General features: G+C 41.2%; 1 protein-coding gene across 1 annotated transcript; it reads left to right on the top strand.

The window, feature by feature from the left end:
- The first annotated feature begins 663 nt into the window (after positions 1 to 663).
- LOC137652912 (uncharacterized) lies at positions 664 to 2,613 on the top strand. The gene is made up of 2 exons (XM_068386308.1): positions 664 to 1,109; positions 2,238 to 2,613. Exons 1-2 carry the CDS (start codon positions 664 to 666, stop codon positions 2,611 to 2,613), a joined length of 822 nt encoding a protein of 273 aa, XP_068242409.1.
- The last annotated feature ends 10,830 nt before the right edge of the window (positions 2,614 to 13,443 follow it).

The raw sequence follows: 13,443 nt of genomic DNA, 5'->3' as shown, positions 1-13,443 counted from the left end.
TGCCCGACATTCATTTAATGATATTAGCTTTGTCTAGACAGATTCGTTACCTATGAATACTTGTGTGCTAAAACTTTAGACTTTGTTATCGAAATTTTGGGGTTATTGAGGAAAGTATCCGGTATTGGATACACACACACACACACACACACACACACACATATATATATATATATATATATATATATATATATATATATATATATAAATATATATATATATATATATGTATATATATATATATATATATATATATATATATATATATATATATGTGTGTGTGTGCGTGTGTGTGTATGTGTACGAATAGACAGAAATATGCAGTCACACGTATAATATATACGCACGCATTATGTATATATATATATATATATATATATATATATATATATATATATATATATATATATATATATATTATATATATATATATACATATATATACATATATATATATATATATATGTATATATATATATATATATATATATATATATATATATATATATATATATATTAACCAACATCTTACCAAATGGACAGCCATCAGTGTTTGAACCATGTATCAACAAGTTTGATATCAAAGAAAACTACTCGGATCCCATAAAACAGGATACGCACTAGTCTATATTTGAGAAAACAAAGAATGACGACAAGCCAGCAATGTCTTATGAGGACAAAATGTTCCTAAAGCAAATGGACAATAAATTTGTGAGAGACGCCAGCGGAAGTTGGGTAGCACCGTTACCGTTCCGTGTACCTCGCCAGTCTCTGCCAAACAACAGACAGCAAGCTCTTCAACGTGCCAAGCTATTAGATGCCAGTCTGCGAAGAAACCCGGTAAAACTGGAACACTTTCTCACATTCATGAGTAAGATTTTCGACAATAACCATGCAGAGCATGCTCCACCACTCAAAGATCACGAAGAGTGCTGGTACTTACCATTATTTGGTGTGTACCATCTTAAGAAACCGGACCAAATCAGAGCTGTGTTTGATTCTTCTGCTAAATGTAATGGAGTATCGCTTAACAGTGTTTTGTTGACTGGGCCTGTGGCGGGATGTTGCAACAACAACCCCCACACCCTGAATCACTCTACCAGACAATTGTCTCTCCAACACAAACTTTCCCCTTACTTTATCAACTGGACTCTTGGACAGAAGGAAAATTGAAACGAAACATAACCTTAAAGCTATATTTCCTTACAAACTAAAATGATTAACACCAAAAGCACCCACAATGAAAATACTTAAAACTAATTGAACTTAATATTAAATATGCAAAAAACGTAATCCCCCCCTAAAAAAAAAAAAAAAAAACTAACAAAACTTAAACTTAAATTAACCACAACCTTAACTTAAAAAAAAAAAAAAAACATATATTGCGTGTGTTGACTATCACTCCCCAAGATAAGTCACAAGAAAAAAAACACTTCAGTAATCATTCACGAAGCCAACTGTCTTTAATGGCACAACTACTACTATCACAGCTTTGTGGTTAGCAGATTAAACTGTGTGGCAATTTGCCACAGCTGTCTCGCAGATTGGGTAAGCAGTAATCATCATCCTTATCATCATCATCATCATCATCATCGTCATTAATCCAAATACACAGGCCAGGTCGTCAACGGTTCAGCAATCCAAAAAGCAGTCCAAACAAAATCGTAATACAGGCCAGGTCATCGACAATAAATCCACTTTCTAACAAATTTAGTCTCTCCAAAGGAGTAAGTCTATCCAAGGAGGAATCACGGCCTGCCAAAATAAAAAAGAAAAACACTTACGAACACTTCTAACTAACTAAACTATCGCTCTATAAGCAAAGATAAATAATAAATTGTTCCTATCATTCACAGTCACGACAAGCAAAGATAAACAAAACTGTACTTACTATTTAAATAAATAAACACTTCCACGCTGGTCAAAAAATGATATAAAATATAATCCAGCATTAAAATGACAAGAACTGACGCTTACAGCAGTCAAATCAAATTAAGCATTCACCCAAGACATTTACCACTGTCGTAACCTAGCTAAAAACATAAACAAACAATCTCATTTATACCAACAGTCTTTCTCACAACAAACAATCGATACACTAACTACCTCTCTCTCTCTCTCTCTCTCCCTCTCTCTCTCTCTCTCTCTCTCTCTCTCTCTCTCTCTCTCTCTCTCTCTCTCTCTTTCAGGATTTGACAAACAAAAAATAAATAAAAACAAAAATAAATCCTCCACAGCCAAAACCTAACCAACGATCTTTTAGGATTGCTTATACGTTTCCGCAAAGAAATGGTGGCAGTAACAGCTGATATCCAGCACATGTTTCACTGTTTCCTGGTAAGAGAAGACCACCGCAACTATCTGCGATTCCTGTGGCATAGAGATAAGGACATTGACAATGACCTTGTTGAATACCGCATGAGAGTTCATGTGTTCAGAAATAGTACGTCACCAGCCGTTGCCACGCTCGGACTCAGGAAAACTGCTCAGGCGTCAGGAAAAGATTTCGGCAACCGAGTAACGCAATTTGTGTCAAGAAACTTTTATGTAGACGATGGCCTTACACCAAGCACTACGAAAGAGGAAGCTATCAATCTCATAAAAGACACATAAAAGGCACTAGCCATGTATGGTAACCTAAGGCTTCACAAAATCGCCTAAAATTCTGAGGAAGTCAAGAAATCCTTTCCAGCCAACGATCTGGCATCAAACCTGAAGGACCTAGACCTAGAGGCCGACAGTAAGCCTTTACAAAATAGTCTAGGATTAAGCTGGGATGTAAATACAGACGAGTTCTTGTTTCAGTTGTCATCAGAAAATAAACCTATAACACGGTGAGGAATACTTTCGACGGTTAATAGCATCTATGATCAGCTCGGATTCCTAGCTCCAATCATAATACATGGTAAACTTTTACTCTGAAAACTAGTTTCAGAGACTGTTGATTGGGACCAACCCCTCTCAAACGAAACAGACACAGAGTGGATATCTTGGAGAAACACCGTTTTATATATATATATATATATATATATATATATATATATATATATATATATATATATATATATATGTATATATATATATATATATATATATATATATATATATATATATATATATATATATACATATATATATATATATATATATATATATATATATATATATATATATATATATATATATATATATATAAAACGGATTTTAAGCAAAGCGAAAAACCTATTTTTGGCTGAGATAGCCATGTCGTCCTGATGGAATGTTCTTTTAGGTAGCTTTCTAAGGGATATTTGCTACAGTGATACTCCCAAAGAATTAACCATAGGTCTCCAGAATTCTAATTCCTAGCGCAAGTATCCTTAATATATCTTTAAGGATAACACATAATATCAGGGGATGTATTTTTCGATAGACACATAGCAATCTTCACCCAGAATAGATTTAACTCTTTGAGGGGGAAGAGTGGCGAACGAACGGGAGCCGTTATCAAGGTACCCGGTGGACCCCCTCCCTGTACTACTACAGCCCTTCATTCCTTGTTGCATTTAAGCAGGGACAGTCGCAGATAGAGTAGTTCTGGATGGGGTCTTTTCATTAATTTTTATTTATTTATTTATTTATTTATTTTTTTTTTTTTTTTTTTTGGAAAGAAGGGTGACTCCATCAGGACTACATGGCTATCTCACCAAAAAATAGAATTTTTGCTTTGCTCAAAATCCGTTTTTTTGGGCTCGGCCATGTTGTCCTGATGAAAGCTTACCAGACAATTAACTTGAAAGTAATATATCTGTGGGTTTGTACAAGTGCCTTTACTTTGAATGAGTTCCTTATATGGTCTCCTAGACCTTTATATATACGACATTACTGTTATTTGTCATATCCGCTAAGTTTGGAACTAACTTAGGGGTTCCTGCCCCCTGCATGGAAATTGTCGACTTCGACTATAAGGATTCAAAGTTTGCATTTCCGTAGGAACACGAGGGAAACTTCTTTCAAGATTATCTGATTGTTCTTTGGAAATCCTACTAGCAAGGTATCTATTTTAAGGAAAATAGAAAGGCTCTGAAATCTTTTATTGTAATTCTGAGGATAAAGAAGATGCAGATACATTTTTTTCTATAACCAAAACAAAAGATAGTAAATGTATCTTGAGAAGGAATCTAGCCTGCACTTATGAACATCCAAGTATATAATATATATATATATATATATATATATATATATATATATATATATATATATATATATATATATATATATATATATTTAACCTGTAAGGGAAGAATATACATATATTAATTGATTTGTTAAATGCCACTCAATAATGTGAAATTAATTTGTTTAGTTTCACTTAGATGTTGGATATGCTTCAACACTGAGGCTATAGCAAACAGAAATATCACTTTCTGTGTTAGAGCCTTTAGGGTGCAATCCTTGTTGTTCATGTTCGAAGCGTAATGCAAGACTTTGTCCAATGACCATGATATGGGTTGCTGGTTTGAGTCTAGCGCATGCTTTTGGTATCTTATTTAAGATTTCACCTGAGAGGTCCACCTGAAAGGCATAAAGAAGAGGTCTAGTCAAAGCCGACTTACAAGCAGTTATTGTAGTGGAAGCCAGGCCTTGTTCGTTTAGGTGGATGAAGGAGGAGAGACATAAATCTATTGTAATTTCTTTCGGTTTCCTTGTTTTCATGAAGGAAACCCACTTCTTCCAAGACGATTCATATTGTCTCCTAGTTGAATCTGACTTGTATTCTTCTATAAAGTCGATCTTGTCTTTTGAGATCCCAAACCTTTTCTTGCTGCTAAGGCGAGAAAATCATGAGATGTAGGTTGTTGGTTCTCGAGGATGAAGCGTAGACAGTCTGGGTTCGGTAGAGGAAACAGCTTCAATTTTAATTCTACAACTAGAGGGAACCAATTGCTTCTGGGCCATTTGTGGGCCACTACTGCTACTGTTCCTCTGAAGGATCTTAGCTTGTTGAGGATCTTCAACAGGAGATTGGTTGGTGGGAACAGAGAGATTTAATTCCATCTGTTCCAATCGAGAGACATGTCGTCTGTCACTTCTGCTTGAGGGTCCTCGTATGGGGCTACATATCGAGGTAGATTCTTGTTGTCGCTGGCTGCGAAGAGGTTGATCTGCAGTTCTGGGACTTTTTTCAAGATGAAGGAGAATGAGTCTGAATCTAGGGACCATTCTGTCTCTATCAGCTTTCGCCTGGATAGAGCATCCGCCATCACATTGCGGAACCCTTGCAGGTGAACTGCTGATAAGTGCCATCTCCTCTTACTTGCCAGGGGGAAGATGGCTAGCATCACATGATTGATGTAAGGTGACCTCGAGCCTTGTCAGTTTAGACATTTTACTATCACCTCGTTGTCCAAGACCAGTCTGATGTGGAGTGACCTGTGAGGAGATACTTTCTTCAACGTTAGGAAGACTGCCATAGCCTCCAAAATATTGATGTGAAAGGTTTTGAATTGGTGCAACCAATTCCCCTGTACTTCCCTTTATTGGGAATGGCCTCCCCATCCTTCCAGGGAGGCATCTGTGTGTATTACCACTGATGGTTGAGGTGGTTGTAAGGGATTTGTCCATATTAGGCTCTTGGCTGTTGACCACGGCCTTAGTAGCGTGTGCAATCGGGTTGGTGTGATATCCGGTGTTCCACAGGGTAGTGTTCTTGGCCCATTACTTTTCATACTATATACACATGACATGTGATTTGGCCCAGAAAACAAGCTTGTTGTATATGCAGATGATGCTACTCTCTTTGCATCAATTCAATCCCCTGAATGTAGATCTTGGGTTGGTGAATCCCTTCATAGAGATTTAGCTAAAATTAGTGCATGGTGCAAATTATGGGGTATGAAGTTGAATCTGTGACGGGCCGAAAGAAAGGTTAGGACTCAAAGGCAGGAAGCAATCAACTGAGTAGTATTATTAAAGAACACTCTCCTTTATACACAAAACCTCAAGGCAACAGGAAAATACATGTTCGAAAAATGACAATATTACATAGGCGACACATAGACATGTTTGTTCTGGTTCTTTCTAGTGCGAGGGAAGAGCGCAGATACAAGCATAATATATACAAAATAATTTATGTACGATCGTGTGACAAACGGTTGGTACATGGCCCCCCCCCCCTAAAAATGACATACTGTACATGTTAAATAGGGCGCCCTGATCTAGAGAGGCGAACTGTAGGCGGGTTATCTGGCAGTAGATAAGCAGGTTTTAGATGATCAATGGAGACCCAGTCTTCTTTGCCACGAATGTTTAGTAGGAATGCTTTCGAACTGCGTCGGATCACAAGGAAAGGACCCGTGTAAGGAGGCGTTAGCGGTGGCTTGGTAGTGTCGTTGCGCTGAAAGACGTGCGTTGCAGAATGCAAGTCTGTTGGTATGTGATGCTTCGCTGGGGGCTTGTAAATCTGGCGGCATGGAGTAAATTTTCCCACAACGTGACGTATGCGCTGGAGATCGTCGGAGGAGGTTGTAGAAGGAAAAAATTCTGCAGGGACGACCAACGGGTCGCCATACACCATTTCAGCTGCCGAGACGTCGAGGGCGTTTTTAGGAGTGGTCCTTAGTCCCAGGAGGACCCAGGGAAGCTGAGTAAACCAGTTGCAATCCTTGCAGCGGGACATCAAAGCTGCTTTGAGGGTGCGATGTTGTAGGCGGGGTTGTAGGCCGTTGTCTGATGTAGGGTGATGCCCAGGAGATTCGCTAATGATGTCCACAATTGAGAGGTGAAAGTGGTTCCCCTGTCAGAAGTAATATGCTCAGGGATACCAAATCTTGCAATCCATCCAGAGAGTAAGGCAGATGTACATGAGGCAGACCTTGCAGTTTCCATGGTAATGGCTTCAGGCCAACGAATGGAGCGGTCGATGACGGTAAACAGGTAACGATTTCCTTGTGATGTGGGTAGGGGGCCTACAACGTCGACGTGAATGTGTGCGAAACGACGCTGAGGTTGAGGAAAGGTGCCCACTCCTGAATCCGTGTGTCTATGTACTTTGGAAGTTTGGCAAGAAGTACAGGCGCGGACCCAATCCTTAGCATCCTTAGAAATGCCGTGCCAAATGAACTTTGCCTTCAGCAGCTGTGCAGTAGAACAGCACGAGGGATGTGAAAGGCCGTGAATGAAATCAAACACCTGTCGGCGCATGGGAGCAGGAATCCAAGGTCACGGTCTACCAGTACTGACGTCACAGAGGAGGGTGGGGTTGGAGTCTTCGAGGGGAAAGTCTTCCCAACGGAGGGACGTGCAGGATGTCCTACATGCTTGATACTGTGGATCCTGTCGTTGGGCTTTAGCCAGGGCGCTGTAATCCAATCCCAGTTGAAAGGCAGCTAAAGTGTTTCTTGACAGGGCATCGGCAACGGGATTAATTTTTCCAGGGAGGTATTGAAGGGTGCAATTGTATTCAGCCACGGCGGAGAGATGTTGGCGTTGACGAGCGGACCAGGCGTTAGAGTGTCGAGTGAAGGCGTGCACCAGAGGCATATGGTCTGTGCGAATGACGAAGGGCGTACCTTCTAAGAAATGACGAAAGTGACGGACAGCCAAGTGCACCGCCAGCAATTCTCGATCGAAGGTAGAATAACCCGATTCTGCCTTGGACAGTTTTCTGCTGAAGAAGGCCAATGGGCGGGGCGAGCCATTGACCACCTGCTCGAGTACTGCACCAATAGCGACATCGCTGGCATCGGTGGAGAGAAGGAGAGGGGCGTGTGGGATAGGAAAAGTGAGAGCCGCAGCAGTTGATAGGGCCTTCTTTGCATTGCAGAAGGCTGCTTCTTGAAGGGGACCCCACTTCAGGTCCTTTGGCTTGCCCTTGAGGGAGGCGTAGAGGGGAGCAAGAGTAGCTGCTATGTCCGGCAGAAAACGGTGATAATAGTTGATCATGCCCAAGAATTCCTGCAGAGCTTTGACGGTTGAGGGCACGGGGAAGTCCTGAACGGCTGCTACCTTCTCAGGGAGGGGGTGGACTCCTTCAGGAGTGATGCGGTGCCCTAAGAACGACACTTCGTTGGCGCCAAAGGTACACTTGTCGTACCGGACTACAAGGCCGTTTTGTTGCAGGCGGTCGAGCATGATGCGCAGGTGACGGAGGTGTTCCTCTTTTGAGGAGGAGAACACAAGTATGTCGTCCACATAACATACACAGAAAGGGAGGTCACCTAAGATGCCATCCATGAGACGTTGAAACGTGGCCCCAGCATTACGAAGGCCAAAACAGGAGTAATTGAAGGTGCATATATCAAACGGAGTGGTGATGGCAGTCTTGGGGATGTCCTCTGGGTTCAAAGGCACCTGATAATACCCCTTCAGGAGGTCGAGGGTAGAGAAAACCTTTGCTTTGTGCAGGTAGGAGGTCATGTCGGCAATGTTTGGGAGGGGTAGTGATCCGGTTCTGTTTGCATGTTCAGGCGCCTGAAATCCCCGCATGGACGGAGGGAGCCGTCTTTCTTCAAAACGGTGTGTAAGGGTGACGACCATGGGCTGGAGGCCTTTTGGCAAAGGCCCATTTCCTCCATTTCGGCGAACGTCTGTTTGGCGGCTGCCAATGGTCCTGATGCCAGACGTCTGAATTTTGCGAAGACTGGGGGTCCCGTCGTCTTGATATGGTGATAATTACCATGCTTGGCAGGAACCGTGGGCGTTTGGCGAAGTTCTGGACGGAAAACTTGCGGGTACGACGTGAGGAGGTGAGCGTAGGCATCCGTGGGTGCGCTGATGTGGAGAGCGAGGTTAGAGGGGGCGGGTTGAAGAGGTGTCGACAAGTACGAGTCTGCATTGACCAATCGTCGGTGGGCGACATCGACCAGAAAGTGGAAATGAGAGAGGAAATCCGCACCGAGGATTGGCATTGTGACGTCAGCAACGAGAAACTTCCAAATGAATTTACCGTTTCCGAACGATAATGTGAGGTTCTCGTAACCGTAGGTGTGTATCGCAGATCCGTTGGCAGCTACCAAGTGGACGTCGGCAGATGTAGACAGACTACGTCGTGCCTTGAAGAGTTTCCTTGGCAAAAGAGAACGATAAGCACCCTTGTCTACCAAAAATCGCACGCCTGTTCCTGCATCCTGTAAAAAGAAAAGATTAGAAACACGGGAGGCCAACGCCACGAGCGATGGCCTACTTACACGTTTTTTGGCCACTGACAATCCTTGGCACATTTCTTCGCGGTTACCCCGAATCTGAAGTGGTAGTAGCAAAACTGCGGCGGATAGGAGGTAGTAAGTGGCTGTAGAAGTCATTCGTATAGGTCCGGGTAAACGGCGTATCCAAAGGGCAAGAAAGTAGGTTCACCTCACGAGGAGAGCCGTCTGCGGCAGGTTGAAGGCGAGCGATACTGGTCATTTCCCTGAGGGCAAGCGAAACCCTTTGGTCCCCCAACGGTTGTTGGGAGAGCTGAAAAAGCTTTGCTATACGGGCGGCTGGCGACGGCGAGTACTGCTGCAGAAGGTATGTTTTGAGGGCGTCATACGCTATTGGGGTGTCTCCTTGTTCACAAAGCCAGTCAGATATTTCTGGGAAGGTGTCCTCGGGTATCGCCGCGAGAGCATAATCTGCTTTGGTGGTTGAGCGAGTCACGCCCCTGATGCGAAACTGGACTTCTACGCGCTGAAACCAAACAAACGCCTCACCGCTGGCAAACGATGAAAGTTTGAATGGAGCGGCCGTAGCGCCAACTGCCGTAGAGTCCGTCATAGTACCAACGATGGAGGGGCGAGGGGGTGGGGGTGGAAGGCGGTGGAAGAGAGTCGACTTCCGGGGTCACCAATGTGACGGGCCGAGAGAAAGGTTAGGATTCAAAGGCAGGAAGCAATCAACTTAGTAGTATTATTAAAGAACACTCTCCTTTATATACAAAACCTCAAGGCAACAGGAAAATACATTTTCGAGAAATGACAATTTTACATAGGCGACACATAGACATGTTTGTTCTGGTTCTTTTTAGTGTGAGGGAAGAGCGCAGATACAAGCATAATATATACAAAATAATTTATGTACGATTGTGTGACACATGGTTGGTACAAATCCTAATAAAACTCAAAGTATGATTGTAAGTAGGTCAAGGACGGTGGCTCCTCAACATCCGGATCTCAGTATTGATAATGTTTCTTTAAATATGTATGACTTTTAAAATTTTAGGTGTGATTCCCGACAGCAAATTTACTTTTGAGAAACACAATAGGTGTGTCTCTTCTTCAATTGCACAAAAAATTGGCTTATTGAGAAAGTCTTACAAGATTTTCGGTGATCAATCTATTCTGAAGAAGTGTTTTAATTCTTTCATTCTACCTTGTTTTGAGTATTGTTTTCCTGTCTGGTGTTCAGCTGCTGATTCTCATCTTAATTTGTTGGACAGAAACTTACGGTCTATTAAATTTCTTATTCCTGATCTAGATATTAATCTTTAGCGACGTTATTCAATTAGTTCATTATGCATGTTGCTCAAGATTTTTCATAACTCTGACTATCCTTTACATTCAGATCTCCCTGGACAATTCTATCCTGTTCATAATATTAGGCAGGCAGTTAATTCTAATAGCCAGGCCTTCTTCATCATGAGGCTCAATGCTACACAGTATTCTAGAAGTTTTATTCCAGCTGTTACTAAGTTGTGGAATGATCTTCCTAATCGGGTAGTTGAATCAGTAGAACTCTAAAAGTTCAAAGTTGGAGAAAATGTTTTTATGTTGACCAGGCTGACATGAGTCTTTTTATTGGTGCTTATGTTTTGTAAGGTAAGCATCCGGAACTTGTTGTCCTCGATGAACTTGTTGAGTGGAGACAAGTCTAGAATGACTCTGAGTTTGTCCGAGTACTTCTTGGGAACACAAAACAGCCTTCCCTGGATTTTTATGGACTTTGTTTTCCTTATTACCTTTTGTTCAAGAGTTCTGAGGTATATTCTTCCAATAAGGGGGTGGACTGTTGGAAGAATTGAGGAAAAGGGGGTGGAATTATGTTCCCTTTCCAACCGAGTCCATTCTTGATTAGGCTGTGGGCCCAGAGACCGAAGGTCCAATGATCCCGAAAGTGGAAGAGTCTCCCTCCTACCTGGAGCCTCTCATTGCTGAGATGTTCCTGAGGATCTATTTCAGTGACCGTCTCCTCCTCTACCCTTTGAGGGGTTTCTTGAGGAACCTCATTTTGAATCTCTACCTTTGTGGGGGCGAAAGTTAGTTGTGTGCCTCTCAGAGCCTGGATTAAACGCAAGTGATTGAGCTACTAGCTTTTGGGGTACCATCTGGAAGGTGGTTTGCAGCTGAGCTACCATTTGGGGCACTGTGGCCATGGTCACTATCGGAATTTGTGCAGGTCTGCGTGGTTTCTTTGTCTTCACGTTCTCAGGTTGGGGACCAGTGTCTGAGGATGATTTCCTCTTGGAAAACATGCCCCACTTTTGAAGAACGTTTCTATTCTCCGTGGCGGCTTTGGCGATAACCTCCTGAACCACATTTTGCGGAAAGAGGTCCTTGCCCCAGATACATGAAGTGATCAGCTTCCTGGGATCGTGTTTGATCGTTGCTGAGGCAAACACATGCTCTCTACAGGCCCTCCTGGACCTGACAAAGGCATACAAGTCCTTCACATGGGTACCCATGTGAGACTTGGCCAAGACCATGTACATATCTGGGGCATTGGTAAGGCCTGCACACATTCCCATGCAGTTTTCAAGAGACACAAAAGCGGCTAGTCGCTCTTTTGTCTCCTGTTCCCTTCTCAAAAGATGCTCCGGCAGTTTTGGAAGGTTCTCATTGAATTGCTGACCTGCTATCTCTGGATCCAGTTTAGAGACGGAGAAGGTTAGATGAACCTCGTTCCACTTCTCCTCGCAGGTAGGCATGGCTAGAGATATTGGTCTACATTCTTCTAGCACAGGGCATGGTTTGCCCGCATCAACTGCTCTCATGACAAAGTCAAGGGCTTTCACCGAGAAAGGGAGAGCTCTGGAGGAAGGAGCAAGGAAGGTAGGATGCCTCTTGCTCAATGCTGAGACTTTGGAGTTGGTATATCCGGTTCCCTTTAGGGTCTTGGACAGAATAGCCTGTGCGTTGTCACGCTCAAAGACGATAACTTCCTTTGGTTCCATCTCCTCACGGGATACTGGTTCATCCCGCATTCTCACGTAACAATCTGGGTATGCTGAAAGGCCAGGCCAGAATTGGAGATCTTCAAGTGGTTTGGCCCCCAACTTCTCGGAGATATAGAGCTTCCCATTCATCATGGGCATGTGCTCCGTGTACCTCCAGAGGTTAGTTTCGGAGTAGTGAGGTAAATCATAAGCTCTAAGAGGCTTAGTAAAACCTCTGGCAACACCAGAGCGTTTCCCTTCTCTTACCTTTTTCTTCGTCTCTTTAAGATCTTGCTTAATCTCCTGCGGTTCCTTCCGGAAAAATGCCATCCTCTGATGAATCGGCTCTAGGAGCGCTTCGCTCCTGCCAATCAGCACATCTGGATGGGGAGTTGGGGCTGAAGAGGTTGACAGCAAAGGTTGATATGCCGTCACAGGAAACTGAAGTTCTTCAGTTACCGTCGACACGGACCCCTCTTACCCACCTCCGAAGAGTTTCTCTTGCTGTATCCTTCACTCTGTAGTGTCAGGGATATCTTATCCAAATCCTTTGGTCATCAGGGCTAAGCCTATGGAGCAACCCTTGGGGTCCCAAAACCTCAGGGATCCAGATAGGATGCAGCAGGGGGCATGAGACCTGCACATCGTATGCCCAAAAAAGTCCTTACTCTTGTGGTTGCAGAACACGACTGCACACTTCACCATTGGCTCCTCCGGTATATATATATATATATATATATATATATATATATATATATACAGATATATATATATATATATATATATATATATATATATATATATATATATATATATATATATATATATATATATATATAAATATATATATATATATATATATATATATATATACACAGTGTATATATATATATATATATATATATATATATATATATATATATATATATATATATATACACAGATATATATATATATACATACACAGATATATATATATATATATATATATATATATATATATATATATATATATATATATATATATATACGTATATATATATATATATATATATTTTATATATATATATATATGTATACAGTTATATATATATATATATATATATATATATATATATATATATATATATAGTTATATATATATATATATATATATATATATATATATAGATATATATATATATATATATATATATATATATATATATATATACAGTATATATATACATACATACATACAGTATACATGTATATATACATAATCATATATATATATATATATATATATATATATATATATATATATATATATGTATATATATATATATATATAT

This window comes from Palaemon carinicauda, chromosome 14 (assembly GCF_036898095.1).
Source record: "Palaemon carinicauda isolate YSFRI2023 chromosome 14, ASM3689809v2, whole genome shotgun sequence".
In the NCBI taxonomy this organism is placed as follows: domain Eukaryota; kingdom Metazoa; phylum Arthropoda; class Malacostraca; order Decapoda; family Palaemonidae; genus Palaemon; species Palaemon carinicauda.
Note: the sequence above shows the minus strand (reverse complement) of the source record. Positions and strands in the feature narration are given on the sequence as shown.

Bases quoted from the DNA above. Each gene is read 5' to 3' on its own strand.
- LOC137652912 (XM_068386308.1), top strand. From the start codon at position 664: ATGTCTTATGAGGACAAAATGTTCCTAAAGCAAATGGACAATAAATTT. The intron at 1,110-2,237 runs GTCTCTCCAACA...AATCCTCCACAG, and splicing joins AATCACTCTACCAGACAATT to CCAAAACCTAACCAACGATC.